The sequence below is a fragment of the Hyperoodon ampullatus genome (genome assembly GCF_949752795.1).
Source record: "Hyperoodon ampullatus genome assembly, chromosome: 9".
Lineage (NCBI taxonomy): Eukaryota > Metazoa > Chordata > Mammalia > Artiodactyla > Ziphiidae > Hyperoodon > Hyperoodon ampullatus.
In genome coordinates this window covers 86,860,495-86,887,026 of record NC_136922.1, presented here as the reverse complement: position 1 = coordinate 86,887,026, position 26,532 = coordinate 86,860,495, and the positions used below count along the sequence as shown (strand labels likewise).

Here is a 26,532-nt window from a genome sequence, read left to right as displayed (position 1 = left end):
CTTGTCTCTCAAGGTGTGGCCCTTGGATCCTATGCATCAGAATCACGGGTGGCAGCTGGGGAAGTTGCATTTAAATTACAGATTCCTAAATTCCCACCCCAGACACAAAGAGTCAGCATCTTTGACAATTGGACCCAAGAAGCCACATTTCTATAATATCTCTGATTGCTTTATATGCAGCCCAAATTTGACAATCACAATGGCTACTGAGGCAAAGAAACCTGATATTCCCATAGGCTCTGGAACAAAAGGGAGTCAACCATAGAGAGAAGTGAGTCCAAACATTGATAAATGGAAGTTGAACTTCCAGCTCATTGGGCTGTTGGGTCTTGTACTTTCTGTTCTTTTGATTTCTTGACCTCCATTGTACTTTAACTTGATTAATGCATTATCACTCATCTATTCAGTCCCCGAGTTAGAAAAATTATAACCATCCTTGGCGTCTTCCTATTCCTTGCATTCCTTACCTCTTCTCATATATATAACAAATGTTCTTTTTACCTCCAAATGTCTTTAAATCTCTTTACCTGTTTCTCACCACCCCTTAGTTTCGTCCCTATTGTCTCCCTCTCTGCTTTCCTTTCTCCTGTTTATTCTACCTATAATCTGTATCATCACCCCACTCCGACTCTGCACCAGGTAAGCATACATTCTAAGTTGTAATGTGTCTAGAAGCCCTGGTTGCTATGCAAAGCCTTCTAAATATCCCCCCCCACACCCCACCCCTTCTAATTTTCTGCAGTCTCTAAACTCTTCCTTATTCTAGTGGAGGGGAGTGGAACTGGGAATTGCAGAGAGTTGAAGGATTGAAGAACACAGGGAAGTTAAAACAAAAATCAGGAGGCGTGAACTTGCCAAGAGACAGCTGTGATCCTTGAGGGCAAGTGGCTCTGAGTGACAACACGATTCAAGATTTGACCTGAAGGGTGAGTTTCTGAGGAGTCTGAGAGGACAAGGGCATGTCAGGCCATGTTGTTGAATGGGTCATCTGCACAGACCCTGAAGCAGCTCAGATGTATGCTATTATTCACAAGCAGAGAGCCAGCCACTATGAACAGCTCAGGGTAACCTTTCTCCATTCCTGGAAAAACAACTTAGAGCAAAGGGCAAAGGGTTACTGTATTGTTCCTCCCATGTAAAAGGAAATAATAATTTTGATGGATTTGGCGGGACATTTTGGAGCCAAGTCAAACTGTGTGTGCGATTGTTTTGTAAAGGTGCTAGGACTTAATTTTCAGATCTGGAATAAGAACAGGTGGTGGGTGATGGCAGGAGTCACAATGGTTTCCATGACAACGGGACTGGGTCTTAGTCATCCTCCCATCCTCCACAAAACCTACTGCAGCTTTTCTCATAAGGTGCTTATTAAATATTTGTTAAATGAATGATGAATCACAGAATGATGTCTGTGCTTTGCAATTAAGGCTGCCGTTCTGTTGCTAGCTAAAAGCTTTTAAAGCAACAATAATTACTGTATTTCCACATGATATTTTGCATAATTTGCATACTAACTTAACCTGAAAATAATAAACTACAGATTCTCATCCCTGCTGAACAACCATATCCCATATCTATCCCCTGTTGTGTAAGAAGTATCCAGATGTTTGGCTAAAACGGCCTTAAAGGGGGATGGCCCTGCGCGGTATTTGTGCTTCCACATTAGCTAGAAACACTTGTTTTTTTCCACACTTTCGAGCCCCTCCCCCCTCGAGCTCTCCGCAGCCGCCCACGCGCAGTCGGCAGCCTGCCCCTCCCCCCCACCCCCGCGCCCCTCTTCCCGCGCTGAAGCTGGCGTCTTCAGGCCCAGCGGAGAGCCCAAAGGGCCGGCGTCCCGCGTTGCCCTTGGCAACCATTGAGTGGCGTCTCACTCTCCCTTAACTCCTCAATAAGAGAGTAAACAGGGCACCCATTGGCTGGCAGGGGAAGGCAGGCCAATCGGAGAAGAGGTTGTAGGGAGGCGCCTGAGCTGGGTTGTGGGAGTAGGAAGCTAGGGTTAGAGGTTACCGGTGAGGCTAGAACCCCGAGCGTGGTCGGTTGGAGCAAATATGTCTGTCCGGAGGCACATTGGGAATCCTGAGGTGAGGGCCAGGTCCGGATCGGAGAATCGGAGGGGGCGGTCGTACCGGAAAAGGCTCCACGTGGGCAGGGAACAGTAACCTGCGACTTCCGCCCTCCGGAAGGCGGGAAGCGGCGGCGTGAGGAGGGGTCTGGAGGGGGGAGGGAGGCGGGGCGGGCCTGGGGGACTCGGAGCCTGGGTAGCCTGGCCACCATCCCGCGCAGGTTTACTGTATTTGTCGCTCAAAGGAGCGAAGTGCATGAAGACACAAGTCCCTTCCCTCAAAGGGCTTACAGTCTAGGAGTGGCAGTTACAAAATATAAGTAACATCTGGATGAAGCCCAAAACGCTAAAGGAACAGAATCAAAGGAGCCATCATTTCTGATTATTGGGGTACAGAAAGAGGAGGAATAAGCAGACCAAGCCATTTGGAAAGGACGCAAAATATGACATTAGTTTTACCCTCTGCTCGATTAAGACGTTTTACTTTTTTGTCTGTTTCACCTCCAGTGCCCTGCTGCATATGTGGTCATTTCATCTCAACAAACGTTTACTGGATTCCTAAGGTGCAGGGAGTGCTAGAAATACAAAAAGATAAGACAAGGCCTTTTAGTCCTTTAATAAGTTCAGTCTAGTGAGGAAGACTTATAAACAAAATTTGAGTTCAATGTGGTTGGGAAACAGGATGTTAGGGGAGCACAGAAGAAAGCTGGGACTCAACCGAGGGAGTGAGAGAAGGGTCCTGGAGATGGTCTGAAATCCGAAGTTACTAACCAGGTGAAGAAGCATCCCAGGTAGAGAGAACATCTTGAGCCAAGTTTAGGAGCTGAGAACCATGTAAGTGGATAGTTCCTTGTAGAGAGGCAGGAGTCAAGTCTGGAAAGGCCTTCTGTGCCTTGCCAGCGTTCTTGGCCTTTATAGTGAACAGGAGTTGCAACGTGTCTCATCTCAGGATGGATGCCTGTGAGCTTTGCTGAGAAAGTTGTGGGGCTGAGTTTAGGCTCTGTAGGGGAGTGCATGATGGATTATAATGTCTACCGTGGATGTCGGGGAGGCATGTGTGGAGAGTAGTGGTTTGACCACTGTGTATTTATTTTGCCTGCTGGTCAGAATTTGAGAAGCTTTGGAGTTTTAAGTAGCCGAGTTGCATGGTCAGATGTGCATTTTAGGCAGTGGTTGTAGCCACATTGTGGAGAATGGATTTGAGGAGTCCAGAACTGGGGATAGGGAGATTGGTTAGGTGGTTATTATGATATGGACCTAAAGTAAGGCCATGGAACTAGGGACAGAGAGAAATACTTAGGGGATAAAATCATCATGACTTAATAATGAGCTTTGAGAAATGAGAGTGTGATGGATGACTTAGGTTTCCAGCTTGGGTTACTCATTGGTGCTGATGCCATTAATGAGATCAGAAATATGGGAGAAAAAGGAGGAATAGTCTTAGGAGTGTAGGGGTAGAAGAGCCAGGTTGCCCTGTGCGGTTGTCCATTTGTGCTCTGGATAAAGATGTTCAGCTCACTCTCTTGTTTTCATGGGGCACAATTACCGGTAGTTTCTTGAGAAAGAGTGCATAAGAAATAAATATTTTAAATTTATGTCTATGACATTAGGCATGTCTAAAAATGTTATTATTCTACCTTCATATTTATTTGCCTGAGAGTTTGGTTAAGTATAGAATTCTTGGTTGGAAATCATCAGCATATTGAAAACATTGCATTGTGGTCTTCTACTATTCAGTTTTTGTTGTGGAGAAGTTCAAAGCCATTGTGTTCCATTGTATGCGACTTGATTGTTCCTTTCTGGAAGCTTGTAGAATTTTCTGTGTCACCAGTGTTATGATGTTTCACAAAAAATTCCTTGTTATGTGTCTATTTTCACTTATCATTGTGGGTGCCAGAAACTCATGTCCTTTCTATTCCGCAAAATTTTTAAAAATTGTTTGTTGTTGACTTTCTTCCTCAATTTTCTCCATCCTCTCTTTCTTGAATTCATTATTCTGATGTTGCTTCTATATGACTGGTTCCCTAATTTTCTTAAATTTTATCTCCTGTTTTCCAGATCTTTGTCTTTTTGTTCTCTTTGAGAGATTTAAGTTTATATTCCAATCCCTCTATTGGTTTTTAATTTCTGCCATCATGTTTTTAATTCTTAAGAACTGTGTTTTGGACTCTGACATCCTTTTAAAAAACCTTTATTTTGAAATATATATAAATTCACAGGAAGTTGCAAAAATAGTACAAAGTGGCCCCATGTACCCTTCACCCAGTGACTATATTTTATGTAAATAGAGTACAATATAAAAACCAGGAATCTGACATTTGTACAGTGTGTGTATAGTTTGAGGCTATTTTATCACATGTGTAGATTTGATATAATCAAGATTTGCAAGTGTGTCAATTTACAATTAAGATAGAGAACTATTCCTTCACCGCAAATATCTCCCTCGGGCTACCCCTTACTAGTCCCATCCACTTTCCTCCCCCTCACCATCCTAACCCGTGGTAACCATTAATGTGTCCTCTTATTTCTGTAATTTTGTCATTTTGAAAATGTTACATAAATGGAATCATACAGTATGTGACCTTCTGAGACTGGCTTCTTTCACTCCGATAATGTCCTTAAGATGCATCCAAGTTGTTGCCTGTAGCAATAGTTCATTCCTTTTTATTGCTGATTAGTATTCTGTGGTATGGATGTATAACAGTTTGTTTAACCATTCAACTATTGTAGGATATTTTGGGTGTTTTCTGTTTGGGGCATTACAAATAGAGATTTGAACTTTGGGGTACAGTTCTTTGTATGGACATTAATTTTCATTTCTCTGGGATAGATGCCCAGGAGTGCAGTTGCTGTGTTGTATGGTAAGCTTATATTTAGTTTTTTAAGAAACTGTCAAACCATCTTTCAGAGTGGCTATACCATTTGACATTCCCAGCACCAGTGTATGAGAGATCCAGTGTTTGCACATTCTTGGCAACATTTAGTACTGTAAATAATTTTTATTTTAGTCGTTTTAATAGATGTGTAGTGACATCTCATCATGGTCTTAATTTGCATTTTCCTAGTTGATACTGAGGTTGAACATCTTACATCTTCTTATGTGCTTATTTACCCTCCGTATATCCTCTTTGGTAAAATATCTCATTATGTCTTCTGCCTAATTTCTAATTGGATTTTTTTTTTCACAGTTGAGTTTTTCCTATGACTGTAAATATTGATTACTGCCAGAGCAGTGATCAGTAGGGTTACATTTTCTTTCTTATTGTTTGTTGTTTTTCCTGGAGTTTATATCATTATTTTTATTCTCTACTATTTATAAAATTTTATAAATAATGTCTATATCATTATTTATCATTTTTTGCATAGTTATCTTTTCCAAAACTTTATCTATGCATTTGCATATGTGTGTATATATATATAGAGAGAGAGTTCTATTTGGGGCTTTTGTTTTACACAAATGTTATAACATTGTTTATATGGTTCTTTAACTTGCTTTTTTCACTTAATATGTCTCGGACATCTTTCTGTGTCAGAAAAATATACCTCAACTTAATTATTTTCTTTTAACTCTTACCTAAGTAAGGTATAATTGTAGAGCAAAATTTTTTATATCTTTTTACTTGTTTTATATATGTATTTATTTATTTTTGATAATGGCATGACAGAAATAATTCACACAGCATAAATCCACCTGTTTAAAGTGTGCAATTCAGTGGTTTTAGTATATTCACAGAGTTGTGCAGTCATCACTAAAATCAATTTTAGAACATTTTCATCAGCCCCAAAAGAAATCTTGTAACCTCTAGCCATCACTCCCCAGTCCTCTCATGTCTCTTCCATTCCCCCACCCCTCAGTCTTGGCAACCATTAATCTACTTTTTGTCTCTGTGGATTTGCCTGTTCTCTACATTTCATGTAAATTGAATTATGCAAAATCTGGTCTTATGTGACTGGCATCTTTCATAATGGTTTAAAGGTTCATGCATGTTGTATTATGCTTCAGTATTTCACTCCTTTTATTACTGAATAATATTCCTTTGCATGGATATACCACATTTTACTCGTGCATTCTTTTATTGATGGACATGTAGGTTATTTCCACTTTGGGGCTATTATGAAAGATGCTACTGTGAGTATTCATACAGGCATACCTAGTTTTATTGCATTTCGCAGGTACTACGTTTCGCAGATACCGCATTTTTCACAAATTGAAGGTTTGTGCAACTCTGTATCAAGCAAGTCTGTTGGCACCATTTTCCCAACAGCATTTGCTCACTTTATGTCTCTGTGTCACATTTTGGTAATTACCACGATATTTCAAACTGTTCAATTATTATTATATTTGTTATGATGATCAGTGATCTTTGATGTTACTACTATGACTTGCTGAAAGCTCAGATGATGTTTAGCATATTTTAGTAAGAAAGTATTTTTTAATTAAGATACATACATGTATTTTTTAGACATAATGCTATTGCACACAATAGACTACGGTTTAGTATAAACATAACTTTTATATGCACTGGGAAACCAAAAGATTTCTGTGACTCAGTTTATCACAAAAATCACTTTATTGGGGTGGTCTGGAACAGAACCCACGATATCTCTGAGATATGCCTGTATAAGTTTTTGTGTGGATATGTTCTTTAATGATAATTTTTTAAAATGTTTTCTCCATACATAGTCTCAGTTTCTTCCATATTGCTATTTTTCTTTTTGTTTTGTTGGTGATGTTTTTGTTAGTCAGCTTGGACTGCCATTACAAAATGCCACAGAATGGGTGACTTAAACTACAGAAATTTATTTCTCATAGTTTTGGAAGCTGGGAAGTCCAAGATCAAGGTGCTGGCTGATTTGGTTTCTGGTGAAAACTCTCTCCTGGCTTGTGGATGGCCACTTTCATGCTATGTGTTTGGATGACCTCTTCTTTCAGTGTGCACTTGAGGGAAGAGAATGAGCTCTTTGGTGTCTATTTTTATAGGGACACTAATCCTACGGGATTTGGGCCACACCCTTATGACATCATTTAACCTTAATTACCTCCCAAAGAGGTACAGTCCTATCTCAATACAGTCACATTGAGAGTTAGAGCTTCAACATACAAATTTGGAGGGGACGTAATTCAGTCCATACATAGAAATGTTCTCAAACTTCTTTTAATCTTAAATTGTTAATCTGTGTTTTTGAGTAGGAGACTTAAAAAGATGATTGAGATCTCTGTATATTTGGGAGGAGTTTGCTGATGTGAGCTTAATTACGAGAAGATCTCAGTGGGCCATGATTTGGGGACTCCCTTTCCCAAATCTGTATCTTCAGCTCTTTCCTCTCAGGCTGGTCATTTTCTCCAGAGAACTCCTCCCCTCTCCTGAGAGTAAAGACCTAGTTGAATTCTTGGAAGAATTAAGGTTAGGGGCTAAATTTCAACATTAGTATGCATCATTCACCTAATACCCCTATTTTCAGTAATGATATCCTTTCCCTGTGTCTGGAGACACCCCCCAGTCCAGAAACCCTTTCCAGGGAGTAAATCTGTAGATACCTGCTATGGTGGGGAAAGGGCAATCACCTAGGGGCACAGAGGGAGAAGGTTTTGGAGATCCTGTAGCTTCTCATTCAGCCTTCAACCAATCTGCTTATTTCAGTCACTCCTTTTACTCCCACTTCTGGAGGTGCCTGGGGCTGCCAATTCCTGGGCCTTTTAATAATTTTTCTTGGCTTTCCCTTTGATTTTCTTGAGTCCATCAAGTCATTTTCACTTGTTGATGTGCTTTCTAGACTTCAGAAATCACTTGTTATCACTTCTCCCACTCTTACTCTCTCTTTTTTTGGACTTTGTGTCTGTAAAATAGTATCCTTTCAATGAGGTTTTACTGAGGTTTTGGAAGGAAGTGAAATTAGATGCATTTGTTCAATATGCTGTCTTCACCCAGTAGGCCATGACCTGTAATTATTTTATTTGCTTGTTTATTTTTGGCATACTTACAGGAAGATAAGATAGGACCTTGTCTGTACTGTGCCACTGCCTAGCACACAATAATTGTTCCTTAAATATTTGTTAAATGAGTAAATGAATATATCTGCGCTGGGAGAAGTCAAGGCTAGAGTTCACTATTTGGAAATTAGAAGCATGTAAATGGAATTAAACCTAATGGCTGACAGAGAACCTATAGATTAAGAAGATGGAATCCTGGGGAACACAGTGTTTAAGTGACTGACAGAAGAATCATCCGTGTGTGATTGGAGCATTAGGAGAGAGAGCTGTTACTGAAGCCAAGTGAAAGCTGAAGGTGGGACTATATAACAGTGTACAGAAAGGTCAGGTAAGTTAGAGACTGAAAAGCAGCCATTATATTTAGCAATTAGGGGATCTCTGACATTGGCTAGCTCCTACAGGAGCCACAGTAGAATGATGGGAACAGTAGCCACATTGCAGTGGATGGAGGAGTAAGTTGCAGTTACTCAGTGTAGTTTTTGGTTTTTTGTTTTCTCCCAAGGAGCTTAGCTAGAGGGACCTCCCTGGCAGTCCAGTGGTTAAGACTCCACGCTCCCACTGCAGGGGGCACAGGTTCGATCCCTGGTGGGGGAACTAAGATCCCATGTGTCGTGCGGCATGGCCACACAAAAAAAACAAAAACAACGAGCTTAGCTAGGAAGTAAAAAGGGTGGGTTGGCGTTCCAATTATATATTGGTTTCTTATGAGTCTCCCCCATATTTAGTGGCTTTAAACAACAATAGTCATTTATTTATTATCGCTTACAGTTCTGGAGGTTGACTAGGCTCAGCTAGGCAATTACTTGGGCTCTCTCATGTGGTTTTACGGACAGAAACTGGGTCTAGAGTTATCTTGAAAGTTTCTTCATTCACATTAGGCTGCTGATATAGTCTGTTGGCTGGGAACTCAGCTGGTGCTGTCAGCTGTATCACCTACAAATGGCCTTTTCCATGTGACTTGGCCTTCCTTGTAGCTTGAGCTGGGTTCCAAGAACAAGTGTCCTGAAAGAACCAGGTGGAAGCCGTATTGTCTTTTATGATCTAGACTCGAAGTCGTATGGCATCACTTCCATCATTCACAGGCCCGTCCAGATTCAAGGGGAGGGAACATAGGCCCCCACCCCTCATTGGGAGGAGTGTCAGCATCACAGTGTGAGTGGTTGGGAAGTTCTTTTGTGGCCATCTTGAAAACTACAGTCAGCCCCAGATGGTAGCTGCTGGCAGAGTAGGGGCTGCTGCACACGCAAACATGGGTCAGCGTTGGTGTTTGAGATTGGTAGGATTGGTTCAGATTAAAACTCCCATAAACAAAAATCCCTTTTAAAGTTGATACCTAGTCCCTTTATATTTTATTGACGTCCTCTTTATACAAATGAGAGAAGTAGAGATATTTTGAACAAAATATATAATGGAATTTTTTTTAGTCCTTAAATGTAAATCTTACTACATAGGTTGCAATTTCAATGTGAACAACCTTGTGAGTTCCATTTTAAAAGCAGTGGGAAGTCAGAAAAGCTCATTCATTTTTGAATGACTTGTGATTCAGACAATCTCCCTCATTTTTTTAGTGATTTTCCTTCAGAAAAATCCCACTGTTGACTTCTCATTCTTCTCCCTTTTCTACAACATCCATGTATTCACAAAGCCTGTCTCACTTTGCATATATTAGTAATCTACCAAAATACTCCTTTGATTGTGTGGCTCATATCTCAGTGTTTCTGATATCTTCCATTGTCTTCAGGGCCTAGTCCAGACCCTCAGCCTAAATTCAGGGATCTCCACCTGGTGCCTACGTATCCATGTCCAACCTTACAGCACAGGATTCCATATACCCACCGTTCTTAAACGTTTTGGGGTTATAGACCCCTTCGAAAATTTGGTGAAAGTCAAGGACCCTTTCCCTAGAAAAATGTACATATACTCAAAGTTTTACATACAGTTTCATGGGACTCATGGACCTCCTAAAGCCCATCAGTGGACCCCATATTCAGAACCCCTGCCTGAATGAGGCTGCACAGTAAAGTGTTTAAGAGTTCAAGCTCTAGAGCCAGACTGCCCAGCTTAATTCCAGGTTCTACCACTCTTACCAGCTAACCTCAGGAAGTCACTCCACCTCTCTATGCCTGCTTCCTAATATATAGAATGAGGATAATACTAGTATATACCTTATTGGTGGTTGTGAGGATTAAATGAGATAATGGAGAGAAATGCTTAGCTGAGTGCCTGACAACATAGTTAAGTGCTCAATAAATGTTAGCACCAATTTCCTTTATTGTTGTTGTTGGATCTTCTCCAGCAAATAGAACAATTTGCCATTCTTTAAACATGCTTTTAAAGTGGCCTTGCTATTATAATTTCCTCCACTTAGAATACTTTTTCCATCCCTTTTCCCCATCTTTTTATCCACAGAAGCTCAACCCTTAAAACACAGCTCCAGTGCCATTTCTTCCATGCAGTCTCCCTTATCACCCGCAGCGTGAGAGCTATCTTTTTGTTTCAGGTTCCTCGAGCCCTTGATGTCTGTGCTGCCCACGGGGCACTAGCACGCACACTGCATGTTGCTCAGCTCTCAGAACCATTTCCATCCATTTGGTGTACTTATTGTTCTCACACTGGAGCAAGGCCTTGTAGCAGGTACAGAGGTAGAGCCTCTGTCCCAAGTGCAGGCAGTGAGGAGTGTTAATGGTACAAAGTGCTGTGACAGTCCAGGCAGGGAAGAGATTTCTAACTGACTGGGCCCCCCAGAGGAGGAATCTTCCTGGAAGATGTGTTTGTGCTGGGTCTTAAAAGCCAACCAGAGGTTAAAGAGCAGGGATGGGGTGGGTAGACAGGGAGGGCATTATCTTTTGACCCTCCCTAGAGCTGTAAGCCCCCAAAGGGCTTCTGTCATTTTTGGTTGCTTTAAAGAGCCTGTACGAGTACCACAAACATGAACTTTCTCAACTTTCTCCCTTCTCCTGTTGAACTTCTTCATGACCACCTATCTTATTTCATTATCTTAAATATACGTCCAAAGCTGCACCTTCCACCTGGGCTCTGGGCCTCATCCTTTCCCGCTCCCTTGTTTTCATACCTGCCTGCTTCATTTGCAACCTCTTATCCAGCCCATTAGCTTATAAACATCCTCAAGTCTCTCCTTTCTTCAAACAACAAAAACTATTCCTTAGCAACTCTGAAGGGGAAAAAAAAAGACCATCTGGCTACTATCCTCCCTTCTCATAACACTCAACCTGCTGTTTTTGCTTCTGCTCCTGTCAATTTACTGTAACTGCATCCAGCAGGGTCATCAGCAGTGTCCTGGTGTGTTCAATCCAAATTCACTTTTCTGTTTTCTCTTCCCTGACCTGCATTCTTGTTCGCTTGTTCATATTTGACCTCTTGTTCTCTGACTTGACAGCATTGATCACTGCTGACCATTTTCTTCTTCCTGAAACTCTTCTTTAATTCTCATGACCCACTTTCTTCTGGCCTCTTGCAAGTTTCACCCACAGTGCTTTTCTCCACCTGACCGTAAATGTTGTTTTTTTTTTTTCTCAGCCTATACACTCTCCAATGGTGATTGTGTCCATTCCCATGGCTTCCCCCAAGTCTTGTTTTTTCTAGTCCAGAAATCTCTCCTGATCTCCAGACCCCCCAGATAGCCAGCTTACCACTTCAGTTTTGGATAACCCACAGATATCTTTTTTTTTTTTTTTTTTTTTTTTTTTTGCGGTTAGGCGGGCCTCTCACTGTTGTGGCCTCTCCCCTTGCGGAGCACAGGCTCCGGAGCACAGGCTCAGTGGCCATGGCTCACGGGCCCAGCCGCTCCGCGGCATGTGGGATCTTCCCAGACCGGGGCACGAACCCGTGTCCCCTGCATCGGCAGGCGGACTCTCAACCACTGCGCCACCAGGGAAGCCCACCCACAGATATCTTATATTCAAAATGCCCCAAACAGAACACATCATGTTTTTCAATATATGCTTCCTCCATAAGTGCCTTTTTTGGGGAATGGTATCACTGTCCTTCCCCTGTTACACTAGTCAGTTTTAAAGATTTTATATCTTAAAGACTTCTTAAAACTGTCTCCCTCTCCTCATCTCTACTGCTGCTTTCTTAGGACCACAGATCCTCCGAGCACAACCTCTTACCTGATCTTTGTGCCTCCATTCTTGACTATGATCCTGTTGGTTCTCCAGAGTGCTGCCAGAGTGGTCTTTCTAAAATGGAAATAGAATCCCATCCCTTCTCCCTAACCTTCTTCAGTGACTCCCATCATCTACACCAGGGTTCCTCAACTTCAGCACTATTGACATTTGGGGCCAGCTAATTCTTTTTTGGGAGTTGGGGGTCTTCCTGACATTGTAGAATGTTTAGCAACATCCCTGGCCTCTACTTACTTGATGTTGGTAGCACACCCACCACCCAGTTCTGACAACCTAAAATGTCTCCAGACATTGACAGGTGTCCCCATGAGTTGGGGGAGCAAAATTGCCCCTGTTTGATCCACAGGATAAAATCTAGGTTTCTTAGCATGGATACAAGGCCCTCTGTGTTCTGCCCCCGCCTGTCTCTTCAGCCTCATTTGACCCCATATTGCCCACTGTCCTCCAGGTCTATCAGTTACCAGGAACCGTGTAGGTCCCAGCCAGCACTCCTTTAACTTGACTAACTTTCTCAGCCCTCGGATTTCAGCTCAGAAGTCACCCCTCAGGAAACAGTTCCTGACTCTTTTAGTCTGGATTAGGTGCCAATCTTACATGCTCCTGTTGCACCCCCTGCTTCCCTCTGCTTGTTCATCATGCAGTGTGACGTCTGTTCACTTGTCTCTCTTCCCAGCATCAGCGAGAGCTGGATGGGAAGGACTGTGTTTTGTTACCTCTGTGTCCTTAGCACGGTGGCTTACTCCTAGTCGGCATCCAGTAAATGTCGACTGAATGAATTGTTGGTGCTCAATAAGGCTTTGTTGAGTGAATGAATAGTCCTCCTTGAAACAGCTGCTTTTCTCAGCTCTTTCACTTTCCACCATTCCATCCTGTTTATGTAATTGAAAAAAAGCTAGTTGGTCAGTAGGTCAAGAAACAGTCACCCCCAAAGCAAGGATTTTAAGGAAAAAAGTCTGGCAGTTCCATAAACTCTGTGGTGCACTGCGTAGAGTGGAACACAAATAGTTTTACGTTATGGTTGGTACCAGAAAGTCAGGAACAAGAATTTGGACCAAAATGGGAAAATGGGAAAGAAACACTACATTTTTGTACTGTAGCATATGGATTTCTCATTAGTCTATGTAAGGGAAAACCGGGGGTGGGAAGGGCTCAGCGACTGCAGCTGTCCACACTCTCTCCCCCCATCATTCTGCTGCCACCACACCTGGTCCCCAGAGACACCCTCACTTCTTAGCTATGTTGGCTGAGGTATGGACAAATCCCCTTGGTTCAGCAGAGACTAGCCTGGAATCTTTCAAAGGAGCTTTGCTAGGAAACTAGTGGGAAAAACAAAACAAAAGTAAAAACAGGAAACAGCATATAGAAACTACAAAAATACAGAGGAGAATTATAAAAATACAAAGGAAGGAAGGAAAATGAAAGAGAAAAAAGAAAATCCCTTAGCTTAAGATAACTAAATTCTAGTTTTAGCTTTCCTAAATTTACCAGGCACACGTTTTCCCCTGTGTTTTTTGTTTTTGTTTTGTTTTGCCACAATATTGCCTCCCTCTGAAGAACTCATCCTACAGTCCCCCTTTTCAGTCTTTGAGTATTTTCCTTTTCTCACTTAAGAATCTTCTCTTTCTTCATCTAAGAGGGAGTTGGAATTGGCATTGGTCACTTTCTCTTACCGATGGCGGATTACTGATCAGAAGGAGAAAGGAGCTTTCCAGCCTTTCTCTGAGGATAAAGAAGCTCAGGGGTTCTACTTCTGAGGACCAATGCTAAGCGTCCATGACAAAGGTTTTACTTGCCTGGGGTGAAATGAAAAACACAGACAATATCAATGAGTTTTTTAGTAGCACTAAATGACTGACCTTTTTATTCTGGGTTTTTTTTTCTTTATTACTTTGTAAGTATTAAAATAGCAGATGGTAGTTGTGAGGTTTTGCTTTGTTTTTGATGTCCTTGTCAAAATTAAATGTTGATAATTCTCTGTAGGTACCCCAGTTTTAAAAAATTCTTCCTGGTCTCTGAAATCCAGAACTCTGACCAATAGATATTCTGTAAGACATTGAAGTGTACCCTATTTTTTTTTTATGCTTTGTGGGTCATTTGAAAAGGTATTTTAATATGTAAATTTATTTTTCAGTCCTCCAACAGGACGTGCTGTAGTTAACTATGTTTTCAAGGGCAAGTGATACAGGTTTTAAAGTTTGATGTTCTGTTCTAAGGAACTATGTAGTTGCTGTAATATAATCCTCATTCTGGATATTCATTTATTGGTTGAATATCAATAAATGTGCCCACCATGTGCTAGGTACTGGGTGAAAACAAATTTGAGTAAGTTATTGTCCCTGACTTCAAGGAAATTCTAGACTATGGAAGAAGGTCGAGGTGTGAACAATAGTACAAGATGTCAGTACTCTAGGAACCAGAGAGAAAGTACCTAATTCCACCTTGGACAGCTTTATAGAGGAAGCGAAGTGTTACCCATGAACAAGTTGAGGAAAGGCATTCTAGGCAGACATTTGCTATGACTGGAACCTGAGTGAGTGTGGCATATTTAGGGAACATTTGGGCAGCTTCAACTTGGGAACATGTGGGAGAGTGGCAGAAGATGAAGCTGGAAGGCTTTGCCCAGTTTTAATTTCCTTTTCCACAGCTACCTGTTACTGAACATATACTTTTCATACTTGTAGTCCAGAAAAAAGCCTGAGCAAGAAAACTGTATTTTGTAATGTTTTTATTCATTAGCCTTCCCTCACTTAATGCCTTTTGAAAATACCACTGAAATTTAATATGGGTAAATGCCTCATACTTGGATTCAGAGTTTACTCCCAGAGCGTAGGACAGGGGAGACCTGACATAGCATTTTGCTGACCATAAACTTTCCTTGAGCCCATGATACGCCCCAGCTGCCCCGAGAGCAGATGCCGTCGTGGTGACTTCTGTGGAGCATCAGACTCAAGGCAAGCAGCGGGTCCTGGCTGGCAACATCTGGGCACTGTGCTCAGGTCTGCGTGCCACTTTTTAGGGCACGTGTGGATAAAATCTAGAGGGTATCCGAGAAGATGGCCTACAAACCATCATGTAAAGAGTAAAATTAAAAAGAACAAGAGAGCTGCCTTTAGTTATTTTAATGGATTGCTTAAGGCAGGATGGAATGGCTTATTCTGGGTTGTACCAGTGGACTGGATGGAAAGTAGATCAATTTTGACTCAGTGTTGGAAATAATTTTTAAGAGCTTTTTTTCCTAATTACATAGCGCTATGAGATTATTTTGACAAAACATGGAAATGTTTTGACAGAAACATGATAACCATCTTCACCTGTAAAGATACTGTAGTGTGAAGTGTCCTATTTGAAGGAATGGTTGGACCTCTAGAGCTCCTTCCATCTTTAAATTCAATGAAATTTTAGCATTTGTTCTAATTTTTAAAGTATCTTATCTCTTTCCCAACTTTGCCACCCTTACCCTTACATTAACCCAATTATTTGTGAATTTTCTTATTTTTTAGTATCTGACCAAAAGGATACCACAAAACCCAAGATACCAGCATATCAAGTCAAGACTAGACACTGGTAAGTAAAGACAAGAAAATAAAAACTTTAAAAAAATCTAATAGCCGATTATTGACAAAAAACAGCATGTCATGCCTGGTATAAATCATAGCTAAAAGTTTCTTACTGTCTTGGCTGATGTTTTTCTGAGCTCAGGACTTATCTTTGAAAGCTATTTTTCAGATTATCATTAAAAATCTCCATTCACATAATTGAGCTTACTATAAATTGAGAAACTGATAAAAACAGTGTTTAATAAGTTCCAGGACTGAGGCTAATAAATATCAGGACGTCAGCCTCTATTTTGGAACACCTTAAGTATCTTCCTTAAAACTGGGATCAGTAGATTATACTTGCGCATGTTTGTTCAATTCCATATTTGCACAGTGCAACTACATGCAAAGTTATGGGCTACAGGACATGTAACGATGAGTGTGAATTGTGATTTTTGTAATCAACGAGCTTAGATTCAAGTGGAGTCAGACAGACTTGAATGAGTAACTAAAATACCAGGCAAAATTAAATTAGTGCTGCAATTCAGGTAAAATGAAATTTAAGAGTGCATTACTGCTTATTTCCATGCTGTTGACATTTTTCAGTGTCATGATGAAAACCACTCCCCAGATCCCTGGTGGATTTTCAGTCTTGTGAGATTTTGGTTGGTTGTTTAGTTTTTTTCAACATCTTAAAGTCTGCTGTGGAAAATCCATCCTATTAAGATGGTTTTGCTAGTGGATGGGGTACCACATGCCTTTAGCAATACTGAATTTTCTACCAGTAACCTCAAGACAACTGAGAAAATAAACTGGGATGCTGACTTTGTTTAAATCTCATTCATTTTGTCTTTCTCTTCCTCCAGCCTCCTTCAAAATTACAATCTTCTGTTATGCATGTTTCCCCAAATAAAATAGACTTAAATGTTTTAAATGAACCACATTTGCAGATACTATTTCTTGGGACCTTTCTTTCAAACATTTTTGTGCTGTACAGATATTTATCCTTGCAAATATCCTGTTTGATGGGAGGTAAAAAATGTTATCTCTGTCTTTGAGGAGGAGGAAATTTTAGTCCAGAGATTATGTGATTTACCTGAAGTTCAGTAAAGGAGATAGAACTAGGATTTGTGTGCAGGATGAGGAAGTCGATGTTGGAGACCTGGTGTGAAGTCCTGGGTACTGTCACTTCGGCCACGCTGTCCCAGTGCTTCCTCCAGCCTCATTTCTTCTATCACAAATGCCTTCAGCTCCTGCCTCTCTCCCTTTATTTGCAACTGTGACCCACCTTTCTGGAATAAGTTATTCTGAGAGGGAAGTACTTTAATTAAAAATACCGTATTTTCTCTGAGCAGTACAGACAACGTTTTAAAGACTGCTTAATGCATTTCTTTTGGAACCTTCTTAAAATTAAAATTTGTAAGAGCTGAAGTCTTTTTCAGATATATAGATTTGTCTATAGCTTCATTTTTTTTTCTCCTGGAAGTTGAATTGAGTTTTGTGAGTGAAAACTGATTTCTTTCCCTTCAATTCCTCAGTTCATAACCAAAGTTTGACTCAATAATGGTACCTGAAATTAATTTCAATTTTTTGGAAATTGAGATATTTCTATTTGCTTTTTATAATACAAAGTAATTGCCTATCTCCTTTTATATTTTGAGGTTTTTAATCTAGTATTTTTGCTAATTAAACTTTTTATTTTGAGGTAATTGTAGATTCACATGGAATTGTAAGAAATAAAACAGAGATTCCTTGTACCCTTTACCCAGTTTCCTATAGTAACATCTTGCAAAACTGTGCTGCGCTATCCCAACCATGATATTGACATTGATAAATACAGTCTGGCTACAGAACATTTCCATGACCACAAGGATCCTTCATATCCACTTTCCACCCTCACCTGTGCCTTAACCTGTGGCTACCACCAATCTGTTCTCCATTTCTATAGTTTTGTCTTTCACAAATGCTATATAAATGGAATCATACAATATATAAGTTTATGGGTTGGATTTTTCCATCAGCAAATTCTCTGGAGATTCTTCCAGGTTGTTGCACGTATTAGTAGTTCATTCCTTTTTATTCCTGAGTAGTATTCCATGGTGCATTCCATACATGCACCACAGTTTAACCATTTTCCTGTTGAAGGACATTTGAATTGTTTCCCCTTTTTGATTATCACAAGTAAAGGTGCTATAAACATTTATGTACAGATTTTTGTGTGAAAATAAGTCTTCATTTCTCTGGGATTAGTGCCCAGAAGTGCAATTTCTAGATTGTATGGCAGTTGCATTTGTAGTTTTTTAAGAAACTGCCAAACTGTTTTCCAGAGTGGCTGGACCATTTTACATTCTCACCAGCAGTGTATGAGTGATCCAGTTTCTCTACATCCTCACCAGCATTTGGTGCTGTTGCCATTTTTAATTTTAGCCATTCCGATAGGTGTGTAGTAGCATATTATTGCCCTTGTGATTTGCATTTCCCTAATGACTTACGATGTTGAATATCTCTTCCTGTGCTTGTTTGCCATTTGTGTATCTGTATACCTTCTTCAGTGAAATGTCTGTTCATGTTTTTTGCCCGTGTTCCAATTGGATTGTTTGCTTTTTAATTGTTGAATTTTGAGTGTTCTTTATATATCCTAGCTACTAGTCCTTTGTTGGATACATGGTTTGCAAATAGTTTCTGCCAGTCTGTAGCCTGTCTTTTCATCCTCCTAACAGGGTCTTTCAAAGAGCAAAAGTTTTCAATTTGGGTGAAGTCCAGTATATCAGTGTTTCCTTTTATGGATCAAGCTTTTGTTATCAAGTCTAAGAACTCTTTGCCTAGCCTAGGTATCAAAGATTTTCTATATGCTTTTTTCTAAAAGTTTTATATTTTAGGTTTTACATTTAAGTCCATGATACATTTTGGTTTAGGTTTTACATTTAAGTCCATGATACATTTTGGTTTAGGTTTTACATTTAAGTCCATGATACATTTCTGTATAAGATGTGCAACTTAGATTGAGATTAATTTTTTGATTGTGGATGTCCAATTGCTCTAGCACCATTTGTTAAAAAGGTTACCTTTCCTCCATTGAATTGGTGTGTTCACCTTTGTCAGAAACAAGTTGGGCATACTTACGTGCATCTATTTCTGGGTTCTGTATTCTGTTCCATTGATTTATGTGTCTATCCCTCTGCCAATACCACAGTCTTGATTACTGTAGCTATATAATAAATTGGATACTTAAAATTGGTTAGACTGATTAGTCCCACTTTATTTTTCTTTACAAAATTATTTTAGCTACTCTAATTCCTTTGCCTTTCCATGTAAATTTTAGAATAAACTTGTTTACATTTACAAAGAAATATTGCTGTACTTTTTTTGTATTTATTTTATTTATCATTTATTTTTGGCTGCATTGGGTCTTTGTTGCTGCACATGGGCTTTCTCTAGTTGTTTCTTTCATCAGCATTGTATAATTTTCAGCATATAAATCCTATACATGTTTTGTTAGATTTACACATAAGTATTTACTTTTTTTGAGCAATTGTAAATGGTATTGTATTTTTAATTTTGGTGTCCATGTGTTCATTGATAGCATATAGAAATATAGCTTATTTTTTATATTTATCTTGTATCCTGAGACCTTGCTAACTCATTTATTAGGTAAAGGAGAAATTTTTTTGGTAGATTCCTTGGGCTTTTCTATGTAGACAATCATGTCATATAAAAAAAGGCAGTTTTATTTCTTCCTTTCCACTCTGTATGTGTTTATTTCCTTTTTGTTTGTTTGTTTGTTTTTTGTGGTACGTGGGCCTCTCGCTGTTGTGGCCTCTCCCATTGCAGAACACAGGCTCCGGATGCGCAGGCTCAGTGGCCATGGCTCACAAGCCCAGCCGCTCCGCGGCATGTGGGATCTTCCCGGACAGGGGCATGAACCCATGTCCCCTGCATCGGCAGGCAGACTCTCAACCACTGCGCCCCCAGGGAAGCCCGTTTCCATTTTATTGATCCTTTCAAAGAACCAGCTTTTGGTTTCATCAATTTTCTCTTTGTTTTTCTGTTTTAAATTTTATTGTTTTGCTCTTATCTTTATTTTCTTCCTTCTGCTTATTTTGCTCTTGTTTCTAGATTCTTGAGGTAGGAGTTTAGATTATTGATTTAAGAGCTTTTCCCTTTTTTAATGCATGTAGTTAGTGCTGTAAATTTCTCTCAGCACTGATTTAGCTGTGTCTCACAAATTTTGATATGTTGAATTTTCATTTTCATTTAGTTCAGTGTATCTTTTTATCTCCCTTAAGACTTCCTCTTTGATTCATGGATTATTTAGACATGTGTTGTTTTTGTTGTTTTATAAATTTATTTATTTATTTATTTTTGGCTGCGTTGGGTCTTCGTTGCTGCGCACTGGCTTTTCTCTAGTTGCGGTGAGCAGGGGCTACTCTTTTTTGTGGTGTGCAGGCTTCTCATTGTGGTGGCTTCTCTTGTTGTGGAGCACGGGCTCTAGGCACGTGGGCTTCAGTAGTTGCGGCACATGGGCTCAGTAGTTGTGGCTCACGGGCTCTAGAGCGCAGGCTCAGTAGTTGTGGTGCATGGGCTTAGTTGCTCTGTGGCATGTGGGATCTTCCCGGACCAGGACTGAACCTGTGTCCCCTGCATTGGTAGGTGGATTCTTAACCATTGCGCCACCAGGGAAGTCCCGTGTGTTGTTTAGTTACAAGTGTTTGGAGATTTTCCTGTCATCTTTCTGTTATTGACTTCCAGTTTGATTCCATTGTGGTTGGAGAATGTACTCTGTATATTTTAACTTTTTAAAATGTATTGATGTTCATTTTATTGCCCAGGATATGGTCTATCTTGGTATATGTCCCATGGGCACTTGAAAAGAAGCATAGGTTTGCTTAGTGTGTTCTTTGTTTTGTCCTGATAGTCCGAGACTCCTTTTATCTTTTCCTTTCTAATTAGAGAACTTCCTTTAGCCATTCTTTAGGATAGGTCTGCTGGTGACAAATTCTCTTAGTTTTCATTCATCTGAGAACGTTTTGATTTCCTTTCATTCCTGAAGAGTATCTTCTCTAGGTATAGGATTCCAGGTTGGCAGTTCTTTTCTTTCAGCACTTGAAAAATATTGTGCCACTTTCTTCTGGCCACCTGATTTCTGATGAGAAATCTCCTGTTATTCAAACTGTTTTTCCCATATGGGTAAGGTGTCATTTATCTCTTGCTGCTTTCAAGATTTTTTTTTCTTTAGTTTTCAGAAGTTTAACCATGATATATCTTGGTGTGGATTTCTTTGGGTCTGTCCTGTTTGGCGTTTACTCAGCTTCTATATAAATCTGAAGTTCACGTCACTTGCCAAATTTGAAAAGTTTTCAGCAATTATATTTTGAGTACATTTTCAGCTCCAGCCTCTTTCTGGTACTTTGATGACATCTCATTACAGTCCAGCAAGGATGGAAATCAAGGCTCCCCATCTGGCCTTTGCTGGCAGTTAAGGGTAGGACATAGCTTTTCTGTGGAATGTGGCTGGAAAAAGGCAGTTATTATCTAATAGTTTTCTGTCTTGCTGTCCTTTGGCTGGAGACAGCAGGCTTTTGTTAGGGATATTTTTGGTCTATTCGTTGGTATTTCTGGGTTTCTGGCTTCTTCAGCTCCAAGTCTAGTGTATATGAGGCAAAAAACAAACAAACAGACAACACCCAGGTAACTCAGCCATTTCGTCATTCCTCGGGTCCTGAGGTCCCTAACTGGTCTGCCTTCCTCTCTCTACCTATTAGAGTCTTCTTATGTTTGTTTTATGTATAATGTACAGGATTTTTTTAAATTGAAGTATTGTTGATTTATAATGTTGTGTTAGTTTCTGGTATACAGCAAAGTGACTCTGTTTTATATATATATATACTATATATTCTTTTTCAGATTCTTTTCCATTATAGGTTATTACAAGATATTGAATATAGTTCCCTGTGCAATACAGTAGGACCTTGTTGTTTATCTATTTTATATATAGTGGTGTGTATCTGATAATACCAAACACTTAATTTATCCCATCTAGGATTTTTTTTTATTCAATCTTTTTTTCTAATTGGTGTGTTTTCTTAAATTGAGATATAATTTACATATCATAAAATTCAACCTCTAAAAATGTACAATTCAGACATTTTTAGTACATTCACAAGGTTGTGAAACCATCACCATTATCTAATTGCAGAATTTTTTTGTCATCCCATAAAGAAATCCCATACCCAAAGTAATCATTTCCCATTCCTTACTTTTACCAGTTCGTGGTAATCACTAATCTATTTTTTGTATCTATGAGTTTGCTTCTTCTGAACATTTCATATAAATGGAATCATACAATATGTGACCTTTGTGTCTGGCTTCTTTCACTTAGCATAATGTTTTCAAGGCTCATCATTGTTGTAGCATGTATCAATACTTTATTCCATTTTATTGCCAAACAATATTCTTTTATACAGCTATTTCACATTTTGTTTATCTACTTATCATTTGGTAGATGTTTGGTTTGTTTACGCTTTTTGGCCATAATGCTGTTAAAACATTAGTGTACAAGTTTCTGTGTGAACATATGTTTTCAGTTCTCTTGGTTGATGTACCTAGGAGTTGAACTGTTGGTCAGACATTAACTCTGTGTTTAATTTTTTGAGGAACTGCCAAACTGTGTTCCAAAGTAGCTGCACTTTACGTTCCCACCAGCAGTGTAGGAGGGCTCTTTTTTTCTCCACATCCTCAACAATGCTTGTTATTGTCCATCATTTTGATTATAGTCATCTTCGTGGGTGTGAAGTGGTATCTCATTGTGGTTTTCATTTGCATTTTCCTAATGAGTAATGATGTTGAGCACCTTTTAATGTGCTTATTGGCATTTATATATCTCCTGTGGAGAAAGGGCTATTCATATCATTGGTTTTTTACTTGGGTTATTTGTCTTTTTATTATTGAGCTATAAGAGTTCTTTTATATACTCTGGATAGTAGACACTTATCAGGAGTATAATTTGCAAATATTTTCTCCCATTTTGCGGGTTGTCCAGGGATTTTGTTGTACTTAGCTGGAGGAGTAGAGAAAAGTACATCTACCTCATATTCCTGGAAGCAGAAGTCTCCCAAACTAGTTTTATAATACCTTTGGAAGGGCCAGAGTAGGCTTCATTGCTTAAAACTCAACATATTTTAAAGTCAGTATGTGAGAAATCTAATTCTAGTTTCGATTTTTTGTTTGTTTCAGATTTAGAAATTATTTTAAAGTCAGTTTAAGGGAAAGATTTTAATTTTTTTTCTATTTATTTTTGTGACTTACCTCCCTGTGTATTCAGTACAGTGGCCTATGGGTTATGAGCCAGGATACAGATCCCTTTAACCCTCTGGAGAGCCATCAGGGCTTGAGACAGCTGAAACCTCAGCATTTTGTCCAAATATTATCACTTATATATGTCTGCCATGAGGTGAAAAGTGTGAGGAGTCCTGGTTATGAAAACACCAGAGTGACTTTAAAGGTCAAGTAAAAGTAAGAAACTCCTGTCTGTGGTATGATTTTAAGCTCTGCAGTCAGAGCAGTGGAAATAGGCACGGTAATGAGTGAGCATTTCTCATTTCTAGGCTAAATAGATGGGTCTTTAATCTTTTCTTACCAAACAGTGAGCAATTCAGAGTTAATCACAAGAAATCAAGAATTTCGTGGCATCTCCTGTCTTCACCCAAATCACCTTCTACTGAGCTCTTCAAAGACTGATATCTTCTTCCTGGGTAAAGATAATTTTTTATTTCTATCCTTCTGATGCTACTTCTCTTATAAACTCAAACACCAGTGTATAGCCATGGCTAGAAATATCAGAATTATTTTGAACTTCAAATATTTCTTTTGTTCCATAGGTGCCTGATTGTATCTTACCAGCTCCCCAGCATTGCCAGACTGTGCCATGAATGGATTATGCTTCCGATGAAATCCCTGACGGCGTTTTGTTCAGTCTCCACTTCAGGGTTCTTGTGTATTCTCAAGCACCCTCTCTGGGTTTCTGCTCTGTAGCACTGCAGGCTGATTAAGGGACACTTTCCAAACCACAGGGCTCTCCCTTTGTTAGTCTCCTACACTCTTTCATTGCTGGCATTATTCTCTCATTTCAATCTATGTTCAGTCTAATTTCAGATTTCTTTAGCTTTCTAAAATTCTGTAGACTATCTCCATTCAGTCTTTTCTAGCCTTTTTTTATTTTTTAGAAATTCACCTTAGTTTTCTTATCTCCATACAAACTAGTCATTTCCTTTTTTCTTCTTAGTCTTTACTTTTCCTGAATATCTGCTAATAGCCTTGATCTTAAGCACTCAAACTCATTATAGACTAGGTACTCTTCATTTTTATTTGGTATTTAATTCTGTTTCTTATGTCAAAGGAAGAAATGTATGTGAAAGCCTTTTACAAACCAGAAAGCACTAAGCACTCGTATAACTTATTGAGATTAACAAAGGACCACTGTGCCTCTTTTCAAGCTTTCTGCTCCTTCTGAGCCAAAAGAACTTCTCCGTAGAGGAGGGAAATATTGAAGAAAAATAAAGCAATGGAATTGTCTCTTAGCAACTGAGTTCGTGCCTTATAAATCTTACCCACTTTAGATTACTGCTGCTCAAAATCACTTGCTTTTCTTACTGGCTCAGTTCAAATAATGTTATTAAATTACAGGAAAACAAAGGAAAAAATCTAATGAATGAGTCACTCAGTTCGTCGATTGTGCTCTATCTATGCTTAGCACTATTGATATAGTTGAGTTGTCTCTTTCTCTTGATTTCAGTTGTAAAACTTTTTTATATATCTTTTGTTGCAACTTAAATTATAAACTAAGTAGAAGCTAAATACCATCTTATACATTTCTAGGTTACCTGAGTCCTGAAATATAGGTCATTTAAGTAGTATGTAACATATATGTACTATATATAAATCAGGTTGGGCATAGCTTAGAGAAAATCAGGTACCCAAAAACTCAAACCAAATTGGGGTGTGATTATTTACATTATAATATAATTCATTATAAGGATTCTTCAGCTAGTAGATCTTCATAGTATTTTTCATTTAGCAAACATTTTTGAGTGCCTCCTACGCTAGACAATGGAAAGGATAAAGATATTGTGTGTGTGTGTGTGTGTGTGTGTGTTTGTGTAAATAGTTGTTTTGGGCTGTCAGTATAATAAGATAGATAAGACTTGCGCACAAATAAGGCAGTACAATGATAAATGCCTTGTGAGTGGTAAGCCGAGTGCTGTAGAAGTTCAGAGGAGGGAAAGGTCACTTCCAGCTGGGTGAGCTATTATGATTACATGGGCAAGGTGACATGTTAGAGAACCAAAGACTAACAGAGAGTTTGTCAAGTTTAGTAATTAAGGCAAGATTGAAGAGGTAGGTAAGATGTTGGTGCCTTCACGAGAAGAGCAAGGAGTTTAAACTTCAGTCAGTAAGTGATGGGGAGCCGCTGACTTTTTTTAATCAAAGTATTGTCTAGGAAAATTTATCTGGCAGTAATGTGTAATTTTAATTTTAAAAAATTAGTCTGTTGATAGTCCTTTAGGTGTCTTACTTTTGTGTAAAACAAAAATGTGTTTATAAATAAGTCAATTATAGAATTGATTCATTTGTATTCTTTTTAAAAGGTAGTCAAAAAACTATACTCAGATGAAATTAGATCCAGTAAGATGAGCTGCTTAGTTAAGATATAAGCAGTATATGAAGTGGGATAAAATACTACTTTTCATACTTTCTAAACTCATTTTTAGAGATTTTTTTGTGTCAATTAGTCATTTCTCCATTTGAAGCAATGCAGAAATCCTCCATATTCTTTTCCCCCCCCTCTACTTGGATAGAATGAATGGCTGTAATGAAAAGAGCTTCTTATCAATAGCCCTCTTAGATTTATTCTTAATTTAGCCAAGTATTTGTACACTTCTGCAAAAGATTTTGTTTCTCTGCCTTCTCCTTTAGTGGGAAAAATAATCAGTAGGAATGACAACCTACCTCACAGGGTCGTTGTGAGGCTCCGCTGGTATGAAGATGAAGTGTTGTGTAAATACTCCGAAAATGTTGATAACTGACTGAGAAATGGATTTTAGACATGTTGTTAGTGGAAACTGCTATAGATTGGAAATGCAGTGTTTTAATAATAAAGACTATACAATAAGGTTGGCTGTTGTTTTCCGTGCACAGTATGCCTCAGGGAATTTAGAGCATAAAATGGTTCCCACCCAATACTCTAAAGGAAGTAACACTTCCTACATATTTACCTCACAGTGAAATCATGTTTTTAAAACAGCACAGCCAGAGAATGATATGTTTTTGTGAGCCATATGAGAAACCAGGAGGTTGGGAGTACTAATCTTGACTTAGTTACTAACTTGCTGTGTCACTGGACAAGTCAGTGATCCTTTTTGTACCTCAGTTTTTGGACGATTCTGGAAGGAGGCGTAAAGCTTCTCCAGCCAAAAGAAACTGACTGCCACATCAACAGCCTGGCACTGTAAGGGACTCAGGAACATATAACCAGAAGCTCCTATGTAAAATAGTTTAAGAATAAGACTGTAGGACGCTGAACAGCACACCGTTTGCCCTATCTTCTAACCCCAGTACTGACGAGTCGAGTTCCCGCCCAAGTGCAGAGATGCAGGGAAGAGGATGTGAGTCTGGGAAGGATTCATGGTTTCCACTGTGGAGATCTGGTCACATCTCAGGTCCATTATAGCCTGAAGAACCTAGAAAAGATCATATTTTGTTCTAATCTTGGTCTTTAGTGCTATTTGGACTTCTTCTGAGATG

The 26,532-nt window shown here is 39.3% G+C and overlaps 1 protein-coding gene across 3 annotated transcripts in view; it reads left to right on the top strand.

Moving 5' to 3' along the window:
• Positions 1-2,045: 2,045 nt before the first annotated feature.
• Positions 2,046-26,532, top strand: part of CEP41 (centrosomal protein 41) — a gene marked incomplete at both ends in the record, with an annotated part of 42,214 nt that continues 17,727 nt past the window's right edge. For all 3 annotated transcript variants that reach the window (XM_079711301.1, XM_079711300.1, XM_079711299.1), the window contains 2 exons: positions 2,046-2,078; positions 15,697-15,760. In XM_079711301.1, the coding sequence (XP_079567427.1) occupies positions 2,046-2,078; positions 15,697-15,760 (97 nt within the window). The remainder of the gene's footprint in view (positions 2,079-15,696; positions 15,761-26,532) is intronic.